The sequence below is a fragment of the Motacilla alba genome, chromosome 3, assembly GCF_015832195.1.
Source record: "Motacilla alba alba isolate MOTALB_02 chromosome 3, Motacilla_alba_V1.0_pri, whole genome shotgun sequence".
NCBI lineage: Eukaryota > Metazoa > Chordata > Aves > Passeriformes > Motacillidae > Motacilla > Motacilla alba.
The window spans coordinates 24761673-24782245 of record NC_052018.1 but is presented as its reverse complement, the minus strand read 5'-3'; the positions used below and the strand labels follow the sequence as shown (position 1 = coordinate 24782245).

At 38.2% G+C, this 20573-nt stretch overlaps 1 protein-coding gene across 1 annotated transcript in view; it reads right to left on the bottom strand.

Moving 5' to 3' along the window:
* The window catches only part of GFRAL (GDNF family receptor alpha like), a 30436-nt gene that overhangs the window by 8629 nt on the left and 1234 nt on the right, over positions 1-20573 (bottom strand). Inside the window, exons 2-8 of the mRNA XM_038132484.1 lie at positions 18386-18520; positions 12248-12400; positions 10363-10770; positions 9583-9639; positions 8616-8943; positions 6377-6636; positions 3272-3370 (exon numbers count right to left, since the gene is read on the bottom strand). Coding sequence (XP_037988412.1) covers positions 3272-3370; positions 6377-6636; positions 8616-8943; positions 9583-9639; positions 10363-10770; positions 12248-12400; positions 18386-18520 — 1440 coding nt within the window. The remainder of the gene's footprint in view (positions 1-3271; positions 3371-6376; positions 6637-8615; positions 8944-9582; positions 9640-10362; positions 10771-12247; positions 12401-18385; positions 18521-20573) is intronic.

The following is a 20573-nucleotide window of genomic DNA, read 5'->3' as shown; positions in this document are numbered from 1 at the left end:
ATATTGTACACTCATGGATGCTTAAAAATGGGCTAATAAATTTTCAACAGAACATTGTGATTTTTTTCTTATAAAATTTGTAAAAGGTGCTTCATTTCAATCAAACAAAACACTGAAGTGACCAACTGATTTTTTTTCTATTTTTTTGACAAAATCTGAAAAAATGCTATGTTTTTGATGAATTGCTGGTAAAAGAGATGTTGATTCAGTTCTACTGGGAACAAAGAGGGATTTTGGTGAATCTGACTCTATTGTGGATCTACCTGCTTAGGTATAGCTAGTGCATAGTCATTGTACAGATTAATCGCAGCCTCTGCTCAGAGGTTTCTGGGCTACCTCAGCTTGTCACGGGCTTTTTCCTACATTTATAAAACTGTCAGACTGACAAGGTTTGATACCTCACACTTTAAAGTCACTGGAGCTGGACTAATCTCAGTTCCCACAGCAGCTGGTATAGTTACAGATAAACCCTGCCAATTACTTGTTTATCTAAATGCTCTACTCCTCGGTAGGAAATACATGATAACACTACAATTTAGGATGAAATTTCAACAGTTTTGGATCAAGTCCACTTTTATTGTATCTCACAAGAACAGGGTAAGTGTTCTGTATTTCTAGCTTCCTCTTCCATAAACAACTCACAGCCTCAAAGCTCCATGGTGATGAAAATAAATCCTTATCTTCCCACATGAATCACTTTTCAAACCAAAGTGCAGGAAGCAATCTTTTGAATTATTTGGATCTGTAAAGTCATTGATATCATTTGCATAGGATAAAGCCAAAACCAGGCTGAAGATACATAATTAGGTAGTCATATTAGAAGTTTAGAGAAATCTTATTTGATTTATAACTTTTTGATATTGTTTCCAAAATGAGATCAAATTCAAGCTTGCAGGGAAAGTCTCATTAACTTTTATATGGTTCTGACTCTGCCCACATCACATCTTGTTAACAGAGCTTTATCAGCCCAAAGATGACTCTGTTGTCTTGGTCCCTCCTGAGAATGTGAATGTGTTTAAATCCAGTCAAGATTTTTAGAAAATCCTGGTATCACATTTTTTACACAAAGCCTGGAATAATAATTTTTCAACTTCCATGGTTTTATTTATTTACAAATATATTTGAATGTATGTATATATGCTTAGATGTATTACTTATTGTGAAAGACACCTTCTATTAAAGCAATCTTATCCAATGGGATGATTTGCAATGCTGCTGAATAAAACAGAGAAATCTAACTTTTTTTTTTTAACAGTAAGCTATAATTTAAAGTATAAACCTAAGAAAAAGCTGAAGACATACTGAGTTTCTTCTGAGCATGTTCATCTCTAGATGGCCATTCATTTCATCTGGTGAAAGAGTTCCTTGTATCTTTCAGTGACAAACTAAGTAAAGGATTCTTCTGAGATTTTAATGTAGAGACATCAGCAGATTTTATCTCATTTTTAGAGCAGAAAATAACCAAGAGGCAAATGTCTTCATAAGTCTTCACACACGTGAAAGGCCATATTTGACAACTTAACTGTTTTGCCTCTGTGCCCTGAATTCTTTTTGGGATTTGATTTCATTAAAGATAAATATTTTGTAAATATGGTAATTCCCTTTGCAGCCTGAGTAATGCACATTTATTAGCATTTGAATCTAGGACACTGAGTTAGATTTTTGGCAGTGGGATTTATGAAACAATTCGCAGTATGGTTTTTACCATCAGGCAGATATCCTGAATCAAATTCTTCTTCTTGACCTGGCTTCCTATGAGAGTTTTATGGCTTAAAGTTCCCATCTCCCATACATGACAGCTACAATAGAAAGAATATTTTATTGCATGGTTTAGGCTGGTCAGCATTCTTTTTATTTTTCTAAAGCTATCCAAAGTTCTGTTAAGACTTCAAGGAAAGGTTTATGGAAAGTGTCCAGACTTCATTGTGAACAGAATTAACTGGGTACAGGCTGCTTCTTGCAAATATTTATCTGAATCTCTGAGTGAAATGTAAAATGCATTTTACCCACTGAAAGGGTCTGCAGTTAGAGCTAGTCACAGGGGTGGGATATCTCACAGTTTGCATTTTCTCTCTACATGCAGTATTTCTTGTATTATGACTTGCATTATTTAACCTCTGGAGTCTCGTTCCAACTAGGGATTCAGGATACCTCTGCAATTGGCAAGGAGAAGTCAATACTTTCAGCAAATGCAGTCCAAAAAGATTGGACTACTCTTCCTTTGAGGGTCCCTGACTTTCTTCTCTGGCTACACAGAGCACTTGGATGACATGCATGATTCTTAGGTAACTTTAATGCTAACACTACAGCCAAATGCTTAATTATGCACACACAGGCCTCAGGAATCCCATTCCCTTAATCCATTTTTATATCCTTTTTATTCCCTATCCAGGTTGCCCACTTCAGCAATAGTTGAAGGATGGAGAGGTTAGAAGTCACTTTATTTTCTACTGCATGCAGAGATTGAATTATTTTTTTCACAGTCAAAAGTGTTCCGTAGGAACAGTTCTGGGAACTAATTTGTAGTATTAGTCTGGGGAATTGTAATCTACCCTGCACAAGATAGAACAGGTCATTCTCATTAGAGGTGATATCTGTGCATTAAGCTCTTTAGAGTTCTCACTCTGTAATTGGGCCCCTTAAAAGGAAATATAAAATAATATTATTTCAGCAATGAAAACATTTGTATATTAATTCAATATACTTTAGCTTTATGTTGCTTAATTTCTTACTGTAAATGCATGGAAAGAAAAGCAGCAGCTCTAATACAAGAAATAAAAGGAAATAAAAGTTGCAGCTCTTCAGCCCAAGGGGTACTGTGTGCCCTCCTGTTGTGTAAGAAGGTAGAGGCTGATGGAGTCTAACACAAGCCCCTTTTCAGACCACTTACAGTGGCTTCTGATTTTGTTGCTGTAACTACTACAGAAAGTCAAGAGAGATAGAAGTAGGTGTGACATCAAAGACAATAATTTGTGTTACACATGATGACTACTACTCTCTAATGACGGTACAGAGAGCCAGGGTCTGGCAGGATTAATAGCTTAATTATCCCCAATTATAATACAGTGATTGTGAGACATCTATTTCAAAACCATTTGTCAGAGTAATTGGGTCAGCCTGATTAACTTTATTTTGTGGATATATAAGCTAAGCCAAACAGGTAGTGAGATTTCCAGACCGAATGAAGGAGCAACAGGTCGAGCTCACTTGCCTGAAGCCACTCAAAGAGAGCAGTGCTGTGGAAATCATGGAGTGACTTGCCCAAACTCACCATTAATTGCAGAAGAATGGAGCTGTGCTCCAGAAATCTTTTGCCCTGGCATTTCTGTATTTACCCAGTGAAAACCCTTCTTCTGAATAGAAACTTGACCTGGATATTGGAAAGAAAATATCCATTTAAAATATTACTTTAAAATAATAATATAAGTGAATATTGTTTGATATTTTGCTAACAGCCACATAATTGAAAAAGGGAGCTATTTAAAAATACTGGTTATTGATATTTAATGAACAAATTGAATGAGTTCTTCCTGTTCCACCTCAGGTTTTTTTATGTGGTTGACAAGCATGTTTTGAAAATATTCTCTGTCACAAAAGAGCTTAAATTCTCTTTTCACATAAACTGTTTTAAAAATAAGCCCACCAAAAGAATTGGGTCCACCAAACCAATACAGAAGTGGTGAGAAAGGGGTAGCAGTCTGAAGTAATTTCCACAAGGCAGAGTTTATTCTCCAGCTGTGTTGTTAGACCTCAAATATTTTTTTTTTCAGGAAGGCCTGTCCTCTCAGTGGGCATAATTTCATGAATATAACTGAAAATACATCTCTTTGGTTGAAATGAAAAATAGGAGGTTTACTCAAGTAGTATAGTTTTCAGAGTAGAAGGCTAAACCATACAGGTATACATCTGCTCACTCACATGAACAGCAAGCTGAGAAATTTTTGTAATATAAGAAAGGCACACATTTGCAGCCTGGAACACTGTCCAAATAACAATGGACAAAACCTACTTGCAATTTGTTGGTTTTTTTTTTTCCTGTGAGATCCAAAAGTACAACCCAGACTTAAAACATTTTGGAAACCTATTTTTTTTCTTTCCCTCACTGACATTTTTTCTTATTCCTGCTGAGACACCGATCTTACATTGGCAATGATCCACACTATGCTTCTGCTTCACATGGCAGCAGTCAGTCACAATTCTTGCCTTTTACTGAGTCTGAAGCAAATGCAGTCCTGTGAGCAGAGCCTCAAGAGCAAGCACTTGTAGCAAAGGCAGTGCCATGCAAAGGTGGGAAGATGAGGTGGTGTAAACACTGCCTGTGGGTCTGTTCACACCAGTTCTGGAGGCAAAGATCCCCTTCTCAAACCCTGGGTATTTGTCTATGCAGAAATGTTTCAGAGTTACAGATCGTTGCCATTGTAAGAGTGAAAGTCAGCCAAAGATCATCACCATGCCAGAGGAGTAAGTCAGCACATGGGGTTGGGTGGGCACAGTACAGTCGTCACTCTGCATCTCTGTACTGCCACGCAGAGAATGGCATTAAAAACACACTTTATAATAAAATCTACAATCATCACCATCATCAGTTTAGCTGCATCACAACTAGACATCTAGGAAAAAAAAGAAAAGAAAAAAGCAAAAACAACAATAAGCTGGAAGTGGTCTGTAGAGCAGGTACTGATCCAGCAAAGGCTCTGGATCCCCAAATTACTTTTGGTTTAACTGCCAGGAAATTGTTGCACAACACAAGAAACATAAGCTTCCATTCTTCAGTCCCAATTAGGTTAGGGAAGTTTCAATCACAAAAACCCTCAAACCATTTTATCCTGAGACTGCTTCAGGGAATGGCAAAAGCTCGTCAGCAGTTATTTGATTATTCAGACATGAGGAACATTTTTTTTGCTTTGTAGGTTAAGAAATAACTAACATGACGATGTTCTCACTCATTTCGACTGTTAAATTCAGCCCTAAAGCAAGCAAGTAAATAATATTCATCAGCAAAATCACTGCTAGAAGCCTCAAGTCTAAGTGTGTTTCATTATCACTTTTCCAGGAGAGTTGTTACAAGATTTTTAATATTTTCTCAGAGTCTGCATTTGGGTAATGATTAACTAAACTAAGAGCAATGTTTCAGCAACTTGATTTTAATTTTTGGGTAGCCTTTAAGTGAAAAAAAAAAAAAGACACCCTTATCAGTGGTACCGTTTTGGTTTCTAGAACTAAAAGAGTAGCTACTTCATTCATGAAATGCGTGCATGCAATCCATATATGTTTTCAAAATACTGTCCATCAGGAAAAACTATGAAAGAACCATTTCCTTTTGTTGAAATCTTTAGGTATCATTACCTCTCCCAAGTTAGTTTAAGACTATGTATAATTTTGGAGTATACATGTACCAGATAGCTGGCACAGGGCATGATGCACTAGCGAGTAACATATCCTAAGAGGATTTATATTGCAAAATAGTTGGTGTGATAAGGCAGAGATTTGAGGAGAAGAGAATACTTTGGTCTTTGATCTGGTTGATGGACCAGATGTCTGCATGCAGCTGGAGCACTGCAGAGGCTGCAGATGAACCTTTAGGTTCAGTTTATACTGCAGAAGACCAGGAACCACCCTGTGACAGAGAATCACCCTGTGATGTGACCCCACATAATAAGTGGGGACAAAGAGGAGCTTTGCTTTGAAGGCACTTTGCAGATTCAGACTAAAACATTAATATTTGCTCCCATATTGCCATTTATTGCATTAACAATTCTCTAAACCAATGGCTTGGCAAAGACATGTATATTTAACAAAAATATTTAGCTAATCAAGCACATGAAAGTAATTATTTGATCTGAGAAAGTGCCTATATTTCATCTCAATTACACTGAGTGTTTTTACTGAAGACCAAATCCTAAAGCCTCCTTTAAATAATTGAAACTATTTTCTGCAGAATGAATTCTGTTGCTAAATATGTGTAAGGTTTACTAATATTCAGACTCCAAGAAGAAAAAAAATACAAAACCCAAATGCTATTTTGTATTATTTGTAAAAACAGTGTACCAAACTACAACGTTAAGCCAAGAACAGGATGACGTTGGACTTTTCTAATCTGCATATTAATATAGACTCTGGAAATTATTTCTTTGTTTCAGAAAATTGAAGTAATAAGACATGTAGTCAGTTTCATTGGTTTATTGCTATTATATTTTTCCCCATACCAGAGGAAGAAAACTCTATGTTCAATTGGTGTTTTGATATGTATTCTAAAAAACCCACAGCTACAGATCTTGCTGAAACCAGTGGTAGCAAAGATACAGCAAAGATTTGATGTAAATTAGGATCTTAATTCTCTTTAAAACTAATTATTCTGTGAAGTTGTGTTACTCACGCAAGTCACTGAAGCAGGATTTGCTGTGCAGCATGTGATGGAAGAGCTCACACAAAGGCTGCTCCAGGGGAGGCAGATTTTGGCAGGTGCACTCCATGTGCAGCATCGTGCCCCAGTTGCTGACGTAGGCTGCTTTGCAATCAGCGGTGGCAGAACAGGGCAGGTCATCCTTGAGCAAAGTTTCAAGACAAGCTTCATCGTTATAACATGTTTTTGTCACGTGTCTCCAACACTTTGATTGAAAAGTTGTGTATTTTTTTCTGGTAGGGAAAAAAAAAAGAAAAAGAAAAACAAAAGATGTGTACAATGACACTTTAACAAATGTGGTTTCATAAAAACACATTTAATGAACACCTTTAAAGGGACTCTATTTCCAAGGTTCCACTTAAAAATTGCAATATTCAGTGATTGCTGACATAAATTCTGCTCTTATTTTGAGAAAAAGCAACTGCACTTCTAATCAGCACCTGCTTCCCAGAGTCCAGAAAATGCAGTGTGAATCCCAACAGTCTCAGATACTCAGAGAAAAAATGTGAATGCAGGAATTAGATCAGTCATCACAATGAAACCACACCATGCGCTGTTCTAGTGGATCCATTTTTGAGCAGTGTGAAGGAAGAATAAAAATGTAACTTATTAAGCATTAAATAATCTACATCCAATGCCAACCCCTTGCCCCCCCCAAATGCTAACACAATACAAAATGTCAAAGGCTCAGGAAAAAGTACAATTCAGTGAACTTAAAGATAAACTGATAGCAGAGATAAATTACATGAAGAATTAACTTGTTACCCAGTTCAGTAAACTCAAATTGTTTTTATTTATTTGCTGTTGGGATGGAATAAAATTGGCCTTTAATACACTGTGTATGACAATAGAAAATATCCATTATAAATTAACTAAAAAAAGATGTAGATGATAGTTAAAACCAAATCTATCATATTAAATTTTAGGGGATGACAAAGTCTATTATATTGTACATTAAGTTATTAAAATATTCTTCCTTAATGATATATGGTATTATATGTTAAAACACAAAAACATATAATGACATATAAAAACATAAAATAACATATATGTTATATATGTTATTAATTTGCTGTTGGTATTGTGTAGCAGCCACAAGCACGTCACATGGAAAAGCATGGGCTGTTGCAATACTGGCTAGAAAATTTTTGTAAAAATTTTATTACACAAGCAAAGATCTCAAAGCAGATGCCACCTCTGGCATCTAATGGAATTATTTCCATTCACCTCCTGATTTATGGATGTGACTCGCCATAATTCACAGACTAATTTTGCTAATTATATGCATTTATAGTCAGCGCCAGGAAACATTAATGTTCCCAAAATGATGGGAATTCAGCCCTAATGACATTACATGTCTATACATGTAGAGACATACATTTACAGCCCTTTGGCCATTCTCACTGACATCAATCAGAATAACCTGCACAAAACCAAAACCATCTCTTGGCCTCCTGGTTCATTGACTGAAGGTTAATTTGAGCACAGCTTTGAGATAAAATTCAACTCTAATCCACAAGGTGACCACACTGAAAAACAAAGTGGGCCAATTGACTGTCCATGAAAGGAGGCAATTAGGTTGAACTTCAAATACGGGCAATCCGGTTGCATGTTTTAAAAATATAAAATGAAACTTTGAAAAGGCATTATGCTTCATGAGTTTGGTGGTCTGTGCATGTTTCAGGCCAGATTTTTTGAAGCTTTTTGCGAGTATCCTTGAGATGAAGAGAATAAGATAAAAGATTTTTGAACAGGCCAAGCTAGTTGCATGGCTGTCGGGTACAAAGGGTCAGACTCTGTCCTCCAAAGGTAATTACTTTTACCAAACAAACTTTGTCTGGTCTGCTGCACAACTTGGGCAAATTGCTGGAGGGCAAAGGTGCAGACAGGCAGGTGTTATCTGAAGAAAGGGTAATGAAAATATGCAATAGCATAGTTTGTCCAGCAGAAATGGTGCTAAGTGTGATGATACCGGCAGAAGAAAAGCCCACATTAGATTCCAAACCTGTCTGAAAATCAATCACTTCAGTTTACTTGTGGGATTACTTCTGTAATTACCACAGTTGATCCAAATATCTGTGATGATGTCAAACACGGGAGATACACTGCAGAAAATAATTTTGTTATAGCTGGGATACATAGAGTATAATAAAAATGGTTTGACAAAACCGTTATTAAAAAGCACCTTAGTGGGCAAAATACTTCTACTCACCTGCACAATTCATTCTCTTCACACATCTGGATTACATTCAGACATGATGGGGGTGGAACTACAGTGACTGCACAGGGCTTGCCATGGAGAAGTTCTTTGGCTCTGTGGCAGGATTCATCATGCTGGATGCAGTCACAAAATATCATCATTTGGGCAACTTCAAAAGGCATGTTTCGATAGAAGAACCTTATGGCTGCTTGACATCCTTCCACGCTGCACTTCTTATTTACTGAGCAAACTTTTAGGTATAGGGACAACTGTTTGTTACACACTTCATCTTCAATGCACTCCCTGTTCACATCCAAACAGCTCCTGTTTGTTGTGTGTGCTAAAAAGAATAACAGTTTTTAAAATAAAATCTGAAGAAAATTTTTCTCTAGTGATGACTGGTAGGTGTCCTGTCTACATAATTCCAGTAAATCAAGCTTGATTCCCAAAACTCTCATCCAGCTCTTCCTTCCTTCTTGCCTCTTTTAAGGCTGTTGAGTAACTTCATACTTCTTTCTTGCACTGCTTGCACTGCTCACAAGCAACCCTCCTGAACCAGCTGAAATCTCCAGTGTGCAGTCTTACACTAGGCTAAGCAATAAGTAATGAAGAAGAGAATATAAATGGCCTTTTGGTGCTTTTAACATCAGCTTAGGTATTTCGAGACTCTGAAATAAACCTTCCAAAGATATCTAGAACATTCTAGACCCTAAAATGTTTATGGGAGAAGATTTGCCTCTGTAAGTTTGACAGAATCATGATTGTTACCTGATTTCCATTTACCTCTCTTGATTTTTACCTGTTACATTTTTGGGTTCTTCTCGACCCAGTACCTTAACTGAAGATATGTTGGGTCTATTAACTCCCTCCTCATCCATTTCAATGAAAAGTATTAACTTTAATCTGAAAGTATGTTGTATACTGTCTGAAAATTGAGCTAAAATTATTTATTAGGATTCATAAGTAAATTCAGACTTACCTTGTTTGGAGAGAGCAGATAAACCCCATTGTAATTTTGTTTCCATACTAAGATTGTCTAGAAGAAAAAGATACAGGTACAGGCATAAATTGTAAATAACATCTTAGCTTTTTACCTTTAAAGTATTGGCTGTCTTGCTGGCATACTGCCAGGAGTAAAAATAAACAAGAATAAAACAAATTAGTTTGACCAAATATAACCCATTAACAAATTTTAAATTCACTATTACATATATTCATAAGTTTTGGGGTTAAAGCACAGTTTATCAAAGGCTGCTCCTAGCATTTTTTAAATAATTAAAGATCCTGTGGACTCAAAGAGAGTTTTTTAGAGTTTCTCAGTACATTATAAAGTTACATTTCTTGCGAATACATAAAAGCCAGGAGCCTTAATGTGTTTATCAGTGGACCAGTTTTCAAGTTCAACTAACTGCTTGTCCTTGCTATTAGTAAATTATTTTTGTTGGTCTTATACTGCTTCTAGTTATAGTGAAAAACTGAAAATTACTGATTTAGATCAGGTTGTATCAAATTAACACATTGAAGAAAAACAGTATTTGCACTCGCCCATCATTTTGTATCAGATTCTGAATTTATTTATAAATAAACCTCCTAAAATTGTCATGTTTCCAATCCATGTTGAATTGCAAATGGGCAAGAAAACCTTTTTTTTTTTTTTTTTTTTTTTTTTTTTGTAGACTTTGGACACTCCTGCTATGTACGAAAGCATTCAGACTGCTGGAAGAGCACTAACTTGTGTCAGTGACCAGATTTTTCTCACCCTCAACATCAGCATTATAGTCATCATCACTGCCATCATTTTCACCAGCTCCTGAGGCTTGGCTCTCCTGAGAGTGTCGTAAACAAGGGTTGTTGAATATTCCCTTCCAGATTTTAATGCATCTCGTCTGAAGCGGCTCTGAGCACGTGCACCTTCCCAGAACGGTTTTCCTCAGCTCTTTCCAGGCTAACACACACTTCGCAGGCCCGGGGAAGCTGCAGGCGCCTGCAGCTGCCTGGCATGCCCGCTGGAAGCTCCGGTGCGCGGCAGAGCAGCGAGGCTCCTGCCGGCAGCGCCGCTTCGCAACGCCGCAGCTCTCCGGATCCGCAGGGCGCCTTTGCTCTTCGGGGCTTCTGTGTTGCCTGATACCCAGCTCAGTGTCCGACCTTGAGAGAGACTCCACATAGTCTGCAGAAATAGGTACAAACAGAGTTATAAATCAAATGGATGATGAATCAGCATCACAGCTCAAAAACTCAGGAAAAGGGTGCTTGTCTTAATGCATTACAATGAGTGAAACAGCCCCAGTTTAATTCTGAGCTGTGTGTAAACACATAATAATTCCAGTCTTACAAACTAACGAATCTTCCTCATGTTTACTGTGTGCTGTTAGCTGTATAGTACAGTCCACTCTAACAGTTCAGCTGCCAAATAGTAGTAAAAAATCCTCACTAAAATCACTGCATAAGGAGTTTAACTTCACATAATTTTCACCACCTACAGTTTGGACATATCATGGAGTATCATCTTAAGCAAATGCATCATTTTTAAAGAGAGAATGACAATTCCAGAAGATGTTTGATTCATTACCTAAAATAGCAATTTAAGTTAGACAGGGAGAATTACTCCTGAAAGTGCCTAGCAACACCATATGCTGTCCCTTGTAGGTAAACTCAACACTACTGTAAGTCCATCCAAACTTGTTTCTATAGTGGTAAGAAATGTAATCTCAGCAAATTTAATCTCTGGCAAAAAAAAAAAATAACATTACGTTATTTTGCTAGAAGCAAAAGCAACTGTTCCAATGACATCAACATTAGATTTCAGATATCCATCCTTCTTGTTTGAGGCAAGGAGTTTGGGGCAGATCAGGATGTTATTATTCCCTCTGCAATAGGCCATATAGTCTAGTACTATATGAATGTCTAGTCCAGTACTATGATGAATGTTGTGGGATATCAGTAGGGTGTGATGGATCAGTGCCAGGAATCACTTTGAAACTCACTTTCCAGACTCTCATTCACTGGGTTATTTTATCTCTCTTGTGTCAGCTTTGCTAATCATTATGCCAGGAGACTTTGGACCAGAAACTGCAACTTCTTCATCTACTAAGCAATTCTCAATTACAGATAGACTTTCTGCAGGGATAAGGGTTCTCAGAAAAATAAAAAATAAATTGAGGGGAGCTCGGCCCATTGATTACAATATAATTTTTAAAATATGCACTCTATATATTATGTACAGCTTTATGCAGGTGGTGACTATGTTTCACACATCTAGTAGCTTCTCCTAGATGTAGTGAAGGTCCTCCTGCAAGACAGGAGACCTCCTGTAACTTCTATACACAACCTAGATCCAGTGGCTCTCAAATTTCCATGGGCATTGAGTAAGCCTCAACATACATTGTGTATTCGCTCTTGCTTTCCAGTGGATTCAACCAGAGTTTTAGAAGCCATTGGAATTTCTCACATGCATTTTATGGCTTTTGTTTGTGGCGTTTCTTTCATATGCATGCTGGAGCATGAATATCACAGAAAAGACAAGACTAATTTTTTGGGGCATTTATCAGACTTGAGAATATGCAAAAAAAGTTGAATCCACTTAAAATGGTGGTTACAAAATTACTGGGTTTGGTCTCCATAATTACAATTTTATGTTCAGTTACCTTTATTAATGCCGCACAGTTTCCCAAGCAAAGTTGTGATGTTGCAGATATCGTCTGTAGTGCAGACACACTTTCTAAATTCTGGGTATTCGTCAGCCAGGACCTGGATTATTCTATTACATCCAACAGTGTCTTCTGCCTTGCATCTATTACCTAGAACACACCATTAAAATTATAATTTCATTAATGTTTATGAATGCTTAAGGGATATGGTTACATAAAACAATTCAGTTGAAGAACAAAAATAATATGCTTTGCCAAGAGAAGACGGTTCGTCATATTTTACAAATTTTATATAATATTCAAAGTAATATAATAAAGCTGTGGATACAATATCAACTTCTTTTATTTGATCTAATCCATTGCCAGAAAATCTGCTCTCATTTACAAAGTACATAAAACCTTAAACTCACACCTTTTATTTTAGGCAGGTCAGGTACTAAGACCCAACTAAAAAGGTGCCTAGGAGTGGAAAGTGCAAAGCCTAAACTGAGAGACTTATCTTGGTCTTGTGTAGTAGAAATGAGGTCCCTGGTGCAGGGACAGGAACACACAGTGCAGGCTTGAGGCATGGCCATGTGATGGAGTGAGAGACAGGACACAGAGGGCAGACATGATAATGGTGATGAGAACCCCAGGCTGAGGAGATGCTTGCTCCGGGTCAGATTCTCTCTCTCATGTGAGGATGGTGCAAGCCTATAAATGCCATTTGGATATTCCCTTGAACCCCTACCCCACAGAACAACTTCACTGCCTAAGTGTAAGAATGACAACAAATTTAAAGTAGCCCAAAAATAGTCTGATTTTTAGGATTTTTAGAATAAAAATGAGGGAGAAGTTAACATTAAAAAAAAAAAAAAGGTGCAGAAGCTTTTGTTTTCTGGCCCAGTTTCAAGTTTGTTTGCATGTGCACTTGGACTCAATGGTAAAGACACTCACACAGTATGTCAGGCCATAATTTCCACCTACGTGTCGTGAAAATAAAGAGCATGTACTAGTTTGTGGTACAAAGGTAAATCAATCAACCGTCTACTTTATGAGCTAAAAGCTTTTCAAAAATATTATTATGATGATGATAGTGGGATTGTGTGCATCCTCAGCAAATTTGCTGATGACACCAAGCTGTGTGATGCAGTTGGCACGCTGGAGGGAAGGGATGCCCCTGGAGGGACCCTGGCAGGCTTGAGAAGTGGGCCAATGCAAACCTTATGAAGCTCAATGAAGCAAAGTGCAAGGTCCTGCACCTGGGTCATGGCAATCCCAGACACATCTGCAGGTTGGGCAGAGAAGGGATTGAGAGCTGCCCTGCAGAATAAGACTTGGGTGCAAAGGTTGATGAAAAGCCCGTCACGAGCCGACAGTGAGCGCTCACTCAAAGCCAAGTGTGCCCTGGGCTGCATCAAAAGCAGTGTGGTCAGCAGGTGAAAGGAGGTGATTCTACACCTCTACTCTGCTCTCATGAGATCCCACCTGGTGTGCTGCATCCAGCTCTTGTGATCCCAGCATAAGAAGGACATGGAACTGTAGCAGCAAGTCCAGACAAGGGTCAGGAAGTTGATAACAGGACCAGACCTCTTCCCCTACAAGGACAGGCTGAGAAAGTTGGGGCTGTTCAGGCCGGAGAAGAGAAAGTTGTGTGGAAACATCACAACAACCTTCCAGTATCTGAGGGGGCCTAAGGGAAGCTAGAGAGGGACTCCTTGTCAGGAACTGTGGTGACAGAACAAAGAGTAATGGGTACAAAGTGAAAGAAGAGAAATTTAGGTTAGATTATAGGAAGAAATTTTTTACTGTGAGGATGATGAGATGCCAGAAGAGGTTGCCCAGGGAGGCTGTAAATGCCCCATCCTGGCAATGTTCAAAGCTAGCTTGATCAGGCCTTGAGCAACCTGGTCTAGTGGGAGGTGTCCCTGCCCATGGCAGGGGGGGGTTGGGACTAGATGATCTCCAAGGTCCCTTCCAACCCTCACCATTATATGATTCTATGACTTGTTATTGCTTAAGAAAGTTACACATTACTTAAAAATGTTACAAGTGAAGCAATTTAATTTAATTTAGATAAGTTTTATTTTGTGAAAACCATGATCCACCCTGTCAAAACAGGTATGTGGATCCCCAAACCAGCACATTTCCTCTCTTTACCTCATAGATATTAAATGTCTTACAATATGTAAGAGAAGCAGTATGTGGTTCATGAGATCCAGCCAGGTCACAGGGCAGCATGAGGATTGGTTTCAGTCTACTGAGCACACAGGCTGATGTCTCTGCCCTGCAAATGGTGCTGCCTGCTTCCTGCCTTGCTGCTTCCCCACAGGTGTGGGGCAGCAAAGACTCTGCACTCAGTAAAACTGCAAAGTGACAAGAAATCCTATGTCACCAGCACCACGGGCAAGCTTTGATGTGAGCAGAGCTTTAAAATCACTTATATGTTGTTGACACAAATAGCAGTGGAAGGCAGCGGAGGCAAAACTCTGCAGGAGGAAACAGTGCATTTTGCCACTGCCTGAAGTAATGAGAATCTGCTATTCCTGACTTCACATCCCTGTCCTGATCCCCTTTTTTCAAGCAGTCTCTGCATTGCCCTTTCTCCAGTTGCTGACTAAGGAGGGTTTGGGGCATATATCAAATAATACACTACTAGTGGGGAGTGCCACAGGCCAGTGAGAGCTGCAGGTCTCAGCCTTTGCTCCCACTCCACCTCTTGCATCAGCAACGAAGGAGGTGATGGTGGCTAGGATTGCCTGTATCTCTCCCACCCCATCTTCAGCTTTCCTTCTGGTTTTTCAGAAGAAGATCATGACCCTAAGCCCTCACAGTTCCAGAAATCAAGGAACTCAGCAGATTCATCGAAGGTCACAGACATAGGATACTCTCTGACCATAAAAGTAGGATAGAAAGGATGTTGTGACATGACCCATGAAGATGAGTGTGTGGATATTCTACTCTGTATTTTATCAACTAAGTAAGGGATAATAAAAGAATTTCAGGAAAATATATTCCAGTAGAAGGAGAGCAATAAAGATCAGGTGGGGCTGGTGTAAAAATTAGCTTATTCACAATATGTATGACTGTTTTTTTCAAGGTCCAGATTACACTTCAAGGGTGAAGGTGTGTAGAACTAGAAGAATATACCCCCATAGCCCAGTATATTTTGCACAGCACCCCAGGCTCACTCAGCTCACCTGTCTTCATGAGACTGACAAGCTGTGGCCAGGACTCAGGGGCTGTGTTCAGTGGCCCCCTGCGCTGGGATCTCTCTGTGCTGAGTCAGCACCTGACAGCTGGGGGAGAGGCTGTGGGGCTGCCAACATGCAAAGGGCACAGACAGAAGCAGGAAGCACATCAGATTTATGGGGCTCCCTTGCATGACTTCTTGAAAACTGTGTAGAAATAACCTATTATCAGTATTGCTGTGTTTGTACATGGTATTGATTCAGCTGTGATGAACAGCAGAAAATATTTTATTACTGGTTTTCAATTATTGTTGCTTTACCAGGGATTAGTTCTAGGTCATATATTTTATCTTATACATATGCTTCTAAGGCATTTACAAAAAAAAAATGCTCTCTCAACCTAATGTTTGGCAGCCATTATTCATAATTTGATTTACTTATAGCTACATAATTCATGTACACAGGACCACAGATAGAAGCAGGACAGAGTAGAAGCTGACACTCCCAGAGTGATAATCTCTGCTTTTGCTTAATCAGCTCTTCAGTCATCTCAGTGGGAACTGAATTTGAAGACTACAGGGGAAAGTGTGAGGTTTTCCTCTCTAGCACAGGTGAGACCACAGTTTGGATAGACCTCCAGAGATCCTTCCAACCCCAATGAGTCTGCTATTCTAGGAAAAGTAAACTCATCTAGATCTAATTCAAAATGTGATTCCTTAAAATGCAAGTGATCCGAGTTGGTTTTTTTCCTTTTGAAAACCTTTCCTGTTTCCCATTCAGAAAAATAAAGAAAATTTATACTTATGATTAAATCAGAGTTCAGAAATGTCTTTTTTTTTACACTGAAATAACAGAAGGAAAACAAACAAATAACCAATCCCACAAATACACCATAAAAGCTCAAACCAAAAAATCTTCATTCAGCACTCTTTTGATCTTTTCAAAATGAAAAATCTTATTTCATCAAAATTTAATATTTCTATCTTTTCTATCCTGACCTGGAAGCTGATTCATAGACATTTTCACACACTGTTTTTTTTTCTTTCCACCACATTTTGGCCACAGAGGTGAAAGAAGGATTGGACCCTGAAGACTATAAACTGAGACTCTGGAAATGCTGCTGGAGTAGTGGGGAAGCAGCGATGGAAAATTTGACAGGAAAAGGAGTGACTTAGGCAGTAGTTTGGAGAGTGTTCCCAGACCTACACTGAAGAGAAAAAGATGGAGGTCTTGATAATGTACCCATTTAACTTTGAGGTTACAATCTGATGGACTGAGTTATTGAACTTGTACCCCAAAGGAGTTTCATTACAATTTCTAGTTATGTTTTTCACAAAGAAGTTAACAAAACAAATATTTACCCCATTGTCTATTGCCTCCAAGTAAAATGTTTGTGCTCAAAGGACATTTTCCATTCCTACAGCATGAAGTTTCTAGACTTGCACATGACAAACAGTATAATGTTACTCTTACTAATAATGCTGCTGGTAAGTTTTCTATCACTGTTTCTGTGGGCTAAGAGGTACCATCAGCTGTCTGACTGGATTTACATGCTCTGGGATCATGGTACCTAATAAGCACATTTAGTATAATTTATCCTAGACCCAACACAATACCTGAGTGCTCTGCAATGCTGAAGAGTCCTTGCCAAAAGCTATTATCCTAAGGAAATATACAGATGCAAATCCAAACAAGCAGTCACGAGAATGATTAGGTCTAGAAGGTTTCTCTGGCCCAGTTACAAATATCATTAATATCAGTGAATAAGTACATAGGACAATATGAGAGAGGAATGTCATATTATGGGACGATGTCGTACATCCAAAGGGGGGCCACAGAAATAATCATGCTGGCCCACTTCATCTGGCTGCAGGGTATCAAGGTTAGCAGGCTACAGCACAAATACATGTCTTTGTGGTAAGTAGTCCTGGTGCTCATGTGTTTGTGAATGATGTGACAGAAACAAATTCAGCTTGTTCTGTTGTGGCTCTAGAGAGCTCATCTTTAGGGCAATTGAGCTAGAAAGTACTGAATACACCAATATTTTTTTTTCCTAAACAGCAGCCATATCTTTAGAAACTGTTTCATTTCACATAAAATATTAAACAGATCAATAGAACATGGGCTGAAGCCCAGCTGCTTTGGGAACTGTTGTAACTGTTATATTATCATGTACTTTTCATTTACTTCATCTGTTCTTAAAAGTATTCAGCCATTCTATGCAAAGTAGATAAGTATCTGGAAAAGGACACACTAAGAAAGACCCCAAAGAGAATTTTCTACTCTAATCATTTTAAATATTGTCTTGTGACTTGGGACATTTGGAACATCAAATACATGCAACAGATCAGACAGACAGAGACATTCATTCAGGTAGCTCACACTAGAGGTGAATGTTTTATTTGTTTCTTATTCTAGTGAAATAATTTGAAATTACTCTAAGTAGCTACTATATTGTTTTGGGTATTGTGTTAGATTATAGAACGATTGAATGGTTTAGATTGGAAGGGACCTTCTACCCCTCTGCCAGTGGCAGGGGTGTCTTCCTCAAAGCCTCATCCAACCTGGCCTTGAATACAGCCAGGGAGGGGACAGATCAACTCCTCCAAATTGAGTAAAACAAAGTTGGGATTTCTTTTCCGGTATCACACAGGTTTTATTTAACAGGATCCCACAAGAGCCTAACTTCTGCTGAATTCAGACTTCTTGAGTTGTTTCAGGCTCTGGCTTTGTTCATAATGCAGAAATTTCATTTATCACTTTCTTGAAGAGACAGTGTGACTGTTACTAAAAGTAGCATTGGCCATTGTAAAGGATTTCAGAAACTGATTGTCTTTTGCCACAATTTTTCTCTTTGAAATCTCACTGACTTCATTTAGTTGCCATAGTGATATTATAATAAACTATCAACATGCAATTGCATATAGCAATTCAAAATTAAGGTGTATACACCATACAGAATTACCTGAAATCTTGCAGGCATCCTCAACCACATTCCAGACACTCTCACATCTGTTTCCAACATTAACACATTGCTCCCTCAAATGCAGACAGTCAGTAGTCTGGACAGTAGATATACATGTGAAGTAAATGAACAACACTGTAAAAACAGAATATAATGATGATTTAAAGCAGTAGATACTGTACTGACCCTTTTCCTTTAAACACAGATTTTTAAAATATAATTCAATATAGTTTTTCTATAGATTCAAATTTGCTATCAAATTAAATTTTAGCAGAACAAAGCTTTTCCTCCGTTTTGCAACTGGAAAATTAAATTTAAATGTTCAAAGTTTCAGTGTGGCATATCTTACATTGCTTTTACCCCAGTATTATAACAGAAACCATAGTTATATATGACATCAATGCATGGATATATAGAAATTGCTGCAGTTCTGAGATCCATAATAAATTACAGAAAGGAAGACAGTATAAATTTCAGAAGAAACAGTGCTTTGTTCACAAGAAATCTCACCCAGCTAAGCTGTTTAGGAATTCCTATGAATAGAGTGTGTGAAAGAGATTCGACAACTACACAACTGTTAGATAATAAATGTGATTTTATTTTATTAATATGGTACTCTTCACTCTCTTTATTTTTACATCACAGATGCATCACTTCTTGAAAGCAATCCTCACATATATGTCTTCATCTGTTTTCCTGAGTGCATTGCACCTGCTAATTACATAAAAAAGTTCTGGAGGTTTCAAGGTAAAGAATTTTAAAGCAGTGACTTACCAGTGGAAAATTAAATTGCCTTGTTAAGAAAGGATAAATCAGTTGGAGTTTAGCTCTTTCATTAACATTCCCATGGTAAGACAACCTCTAATTTGTAATCATGTGTCTTGATTTTCTATAAAATTAAGTTTCAGCCACTGATGTCAGGCCTTATCAAACTACCTGCTGAACACCTGATGTGTTTTCTTTATTTGTTGAAGAACACAGCATCTCTCTGACAAAATACCTTTTCTTCCCACCCCTCATGTTCAGATAAGTTCATGTGGAATTTGAGCGGTTTCCAGCTAATGTTTAATCCCTTAAACATCATTTGCAAGAGGCATGAAATATTGCTTTGGGATTTGTTCAGACCCTATCAGAAGAAATTAATTTTTTTTCAATTATACACTTTAGAATAATAAAATATATATCAAATATCCCTCTTGATAACCTTAAAGAGCCACTACTGTTTAGAGGTGATGCCATCCTTTCTGGAAATTATTTACCAGTGATATAATAATGCTGCTGTAGGGAACACTTTTTGGATGCATGTCGATAAATATGAAGCAACATTTAATACATAATAATTGACAGGTGCAACAGCATCCAGTGTGCCTATGAGAGAGCAAAGAGGCCACATGTGCTTATTATAGCTGGTGCTAATCCTTCCTCAGTTGTGCATATTCCTGGCAGTTCTCAGATCTAGGCAGGACAGGTGGTGATTTCAAGCCCGAAACACTCCTGGGCTGTGTCTGTCCATCAGCCTTGAAAACATATTGGCAGAAAAAGCTCCTACCTCTTGACCTTGAGGAGTGTGCAGCTGGCCTTATCCATAGGGACAATTATGGCTTATTATGACAACATTTTAGTTCTAGGACTGCCTCCAAAAGGTTTTGCTTATTTTGAAATTACTCATTATTTATTCAGATGACAGAAAAAAAAAAGTTACGGGGCAAAATGACTGCATATATAAAACAATAAAAAATTATAAACTCACAGATTTACTAAGAAAAGATATTTTGCTGGATGACCATTTATCTATCTTTTAGGTTCTACACAACAGAAGATTTACGCATCTGACAAGGATTCACAGCACAAAGTCTCTGTGCTCTCTTCCTCATATTCAGACAGTTTTCAAGGACCAGTGGCTGAGACAGTCAAAACAGGACTGATTTCACATCCTTCCTGCTACTTTTTAGGGAGTATTTCACACTGCTGCCCATTTTGAACCTACCTGGAAACTGGCCCCAAAAGAGGAGGTGATGTTTTTGCAAAATAAAGAGGTGAGTAGCATAATCTATGATTTAAGGCACTTCAGCTGCAGGAAGGGCTTCTTTAGGTCTAACGACCTATTATGGAGGGGTCTTTGATTCCTCAGCAGTACAGAGGGGGTACACAGCCAGAAACCTACATGAAACAAACTGTCCTACATGAC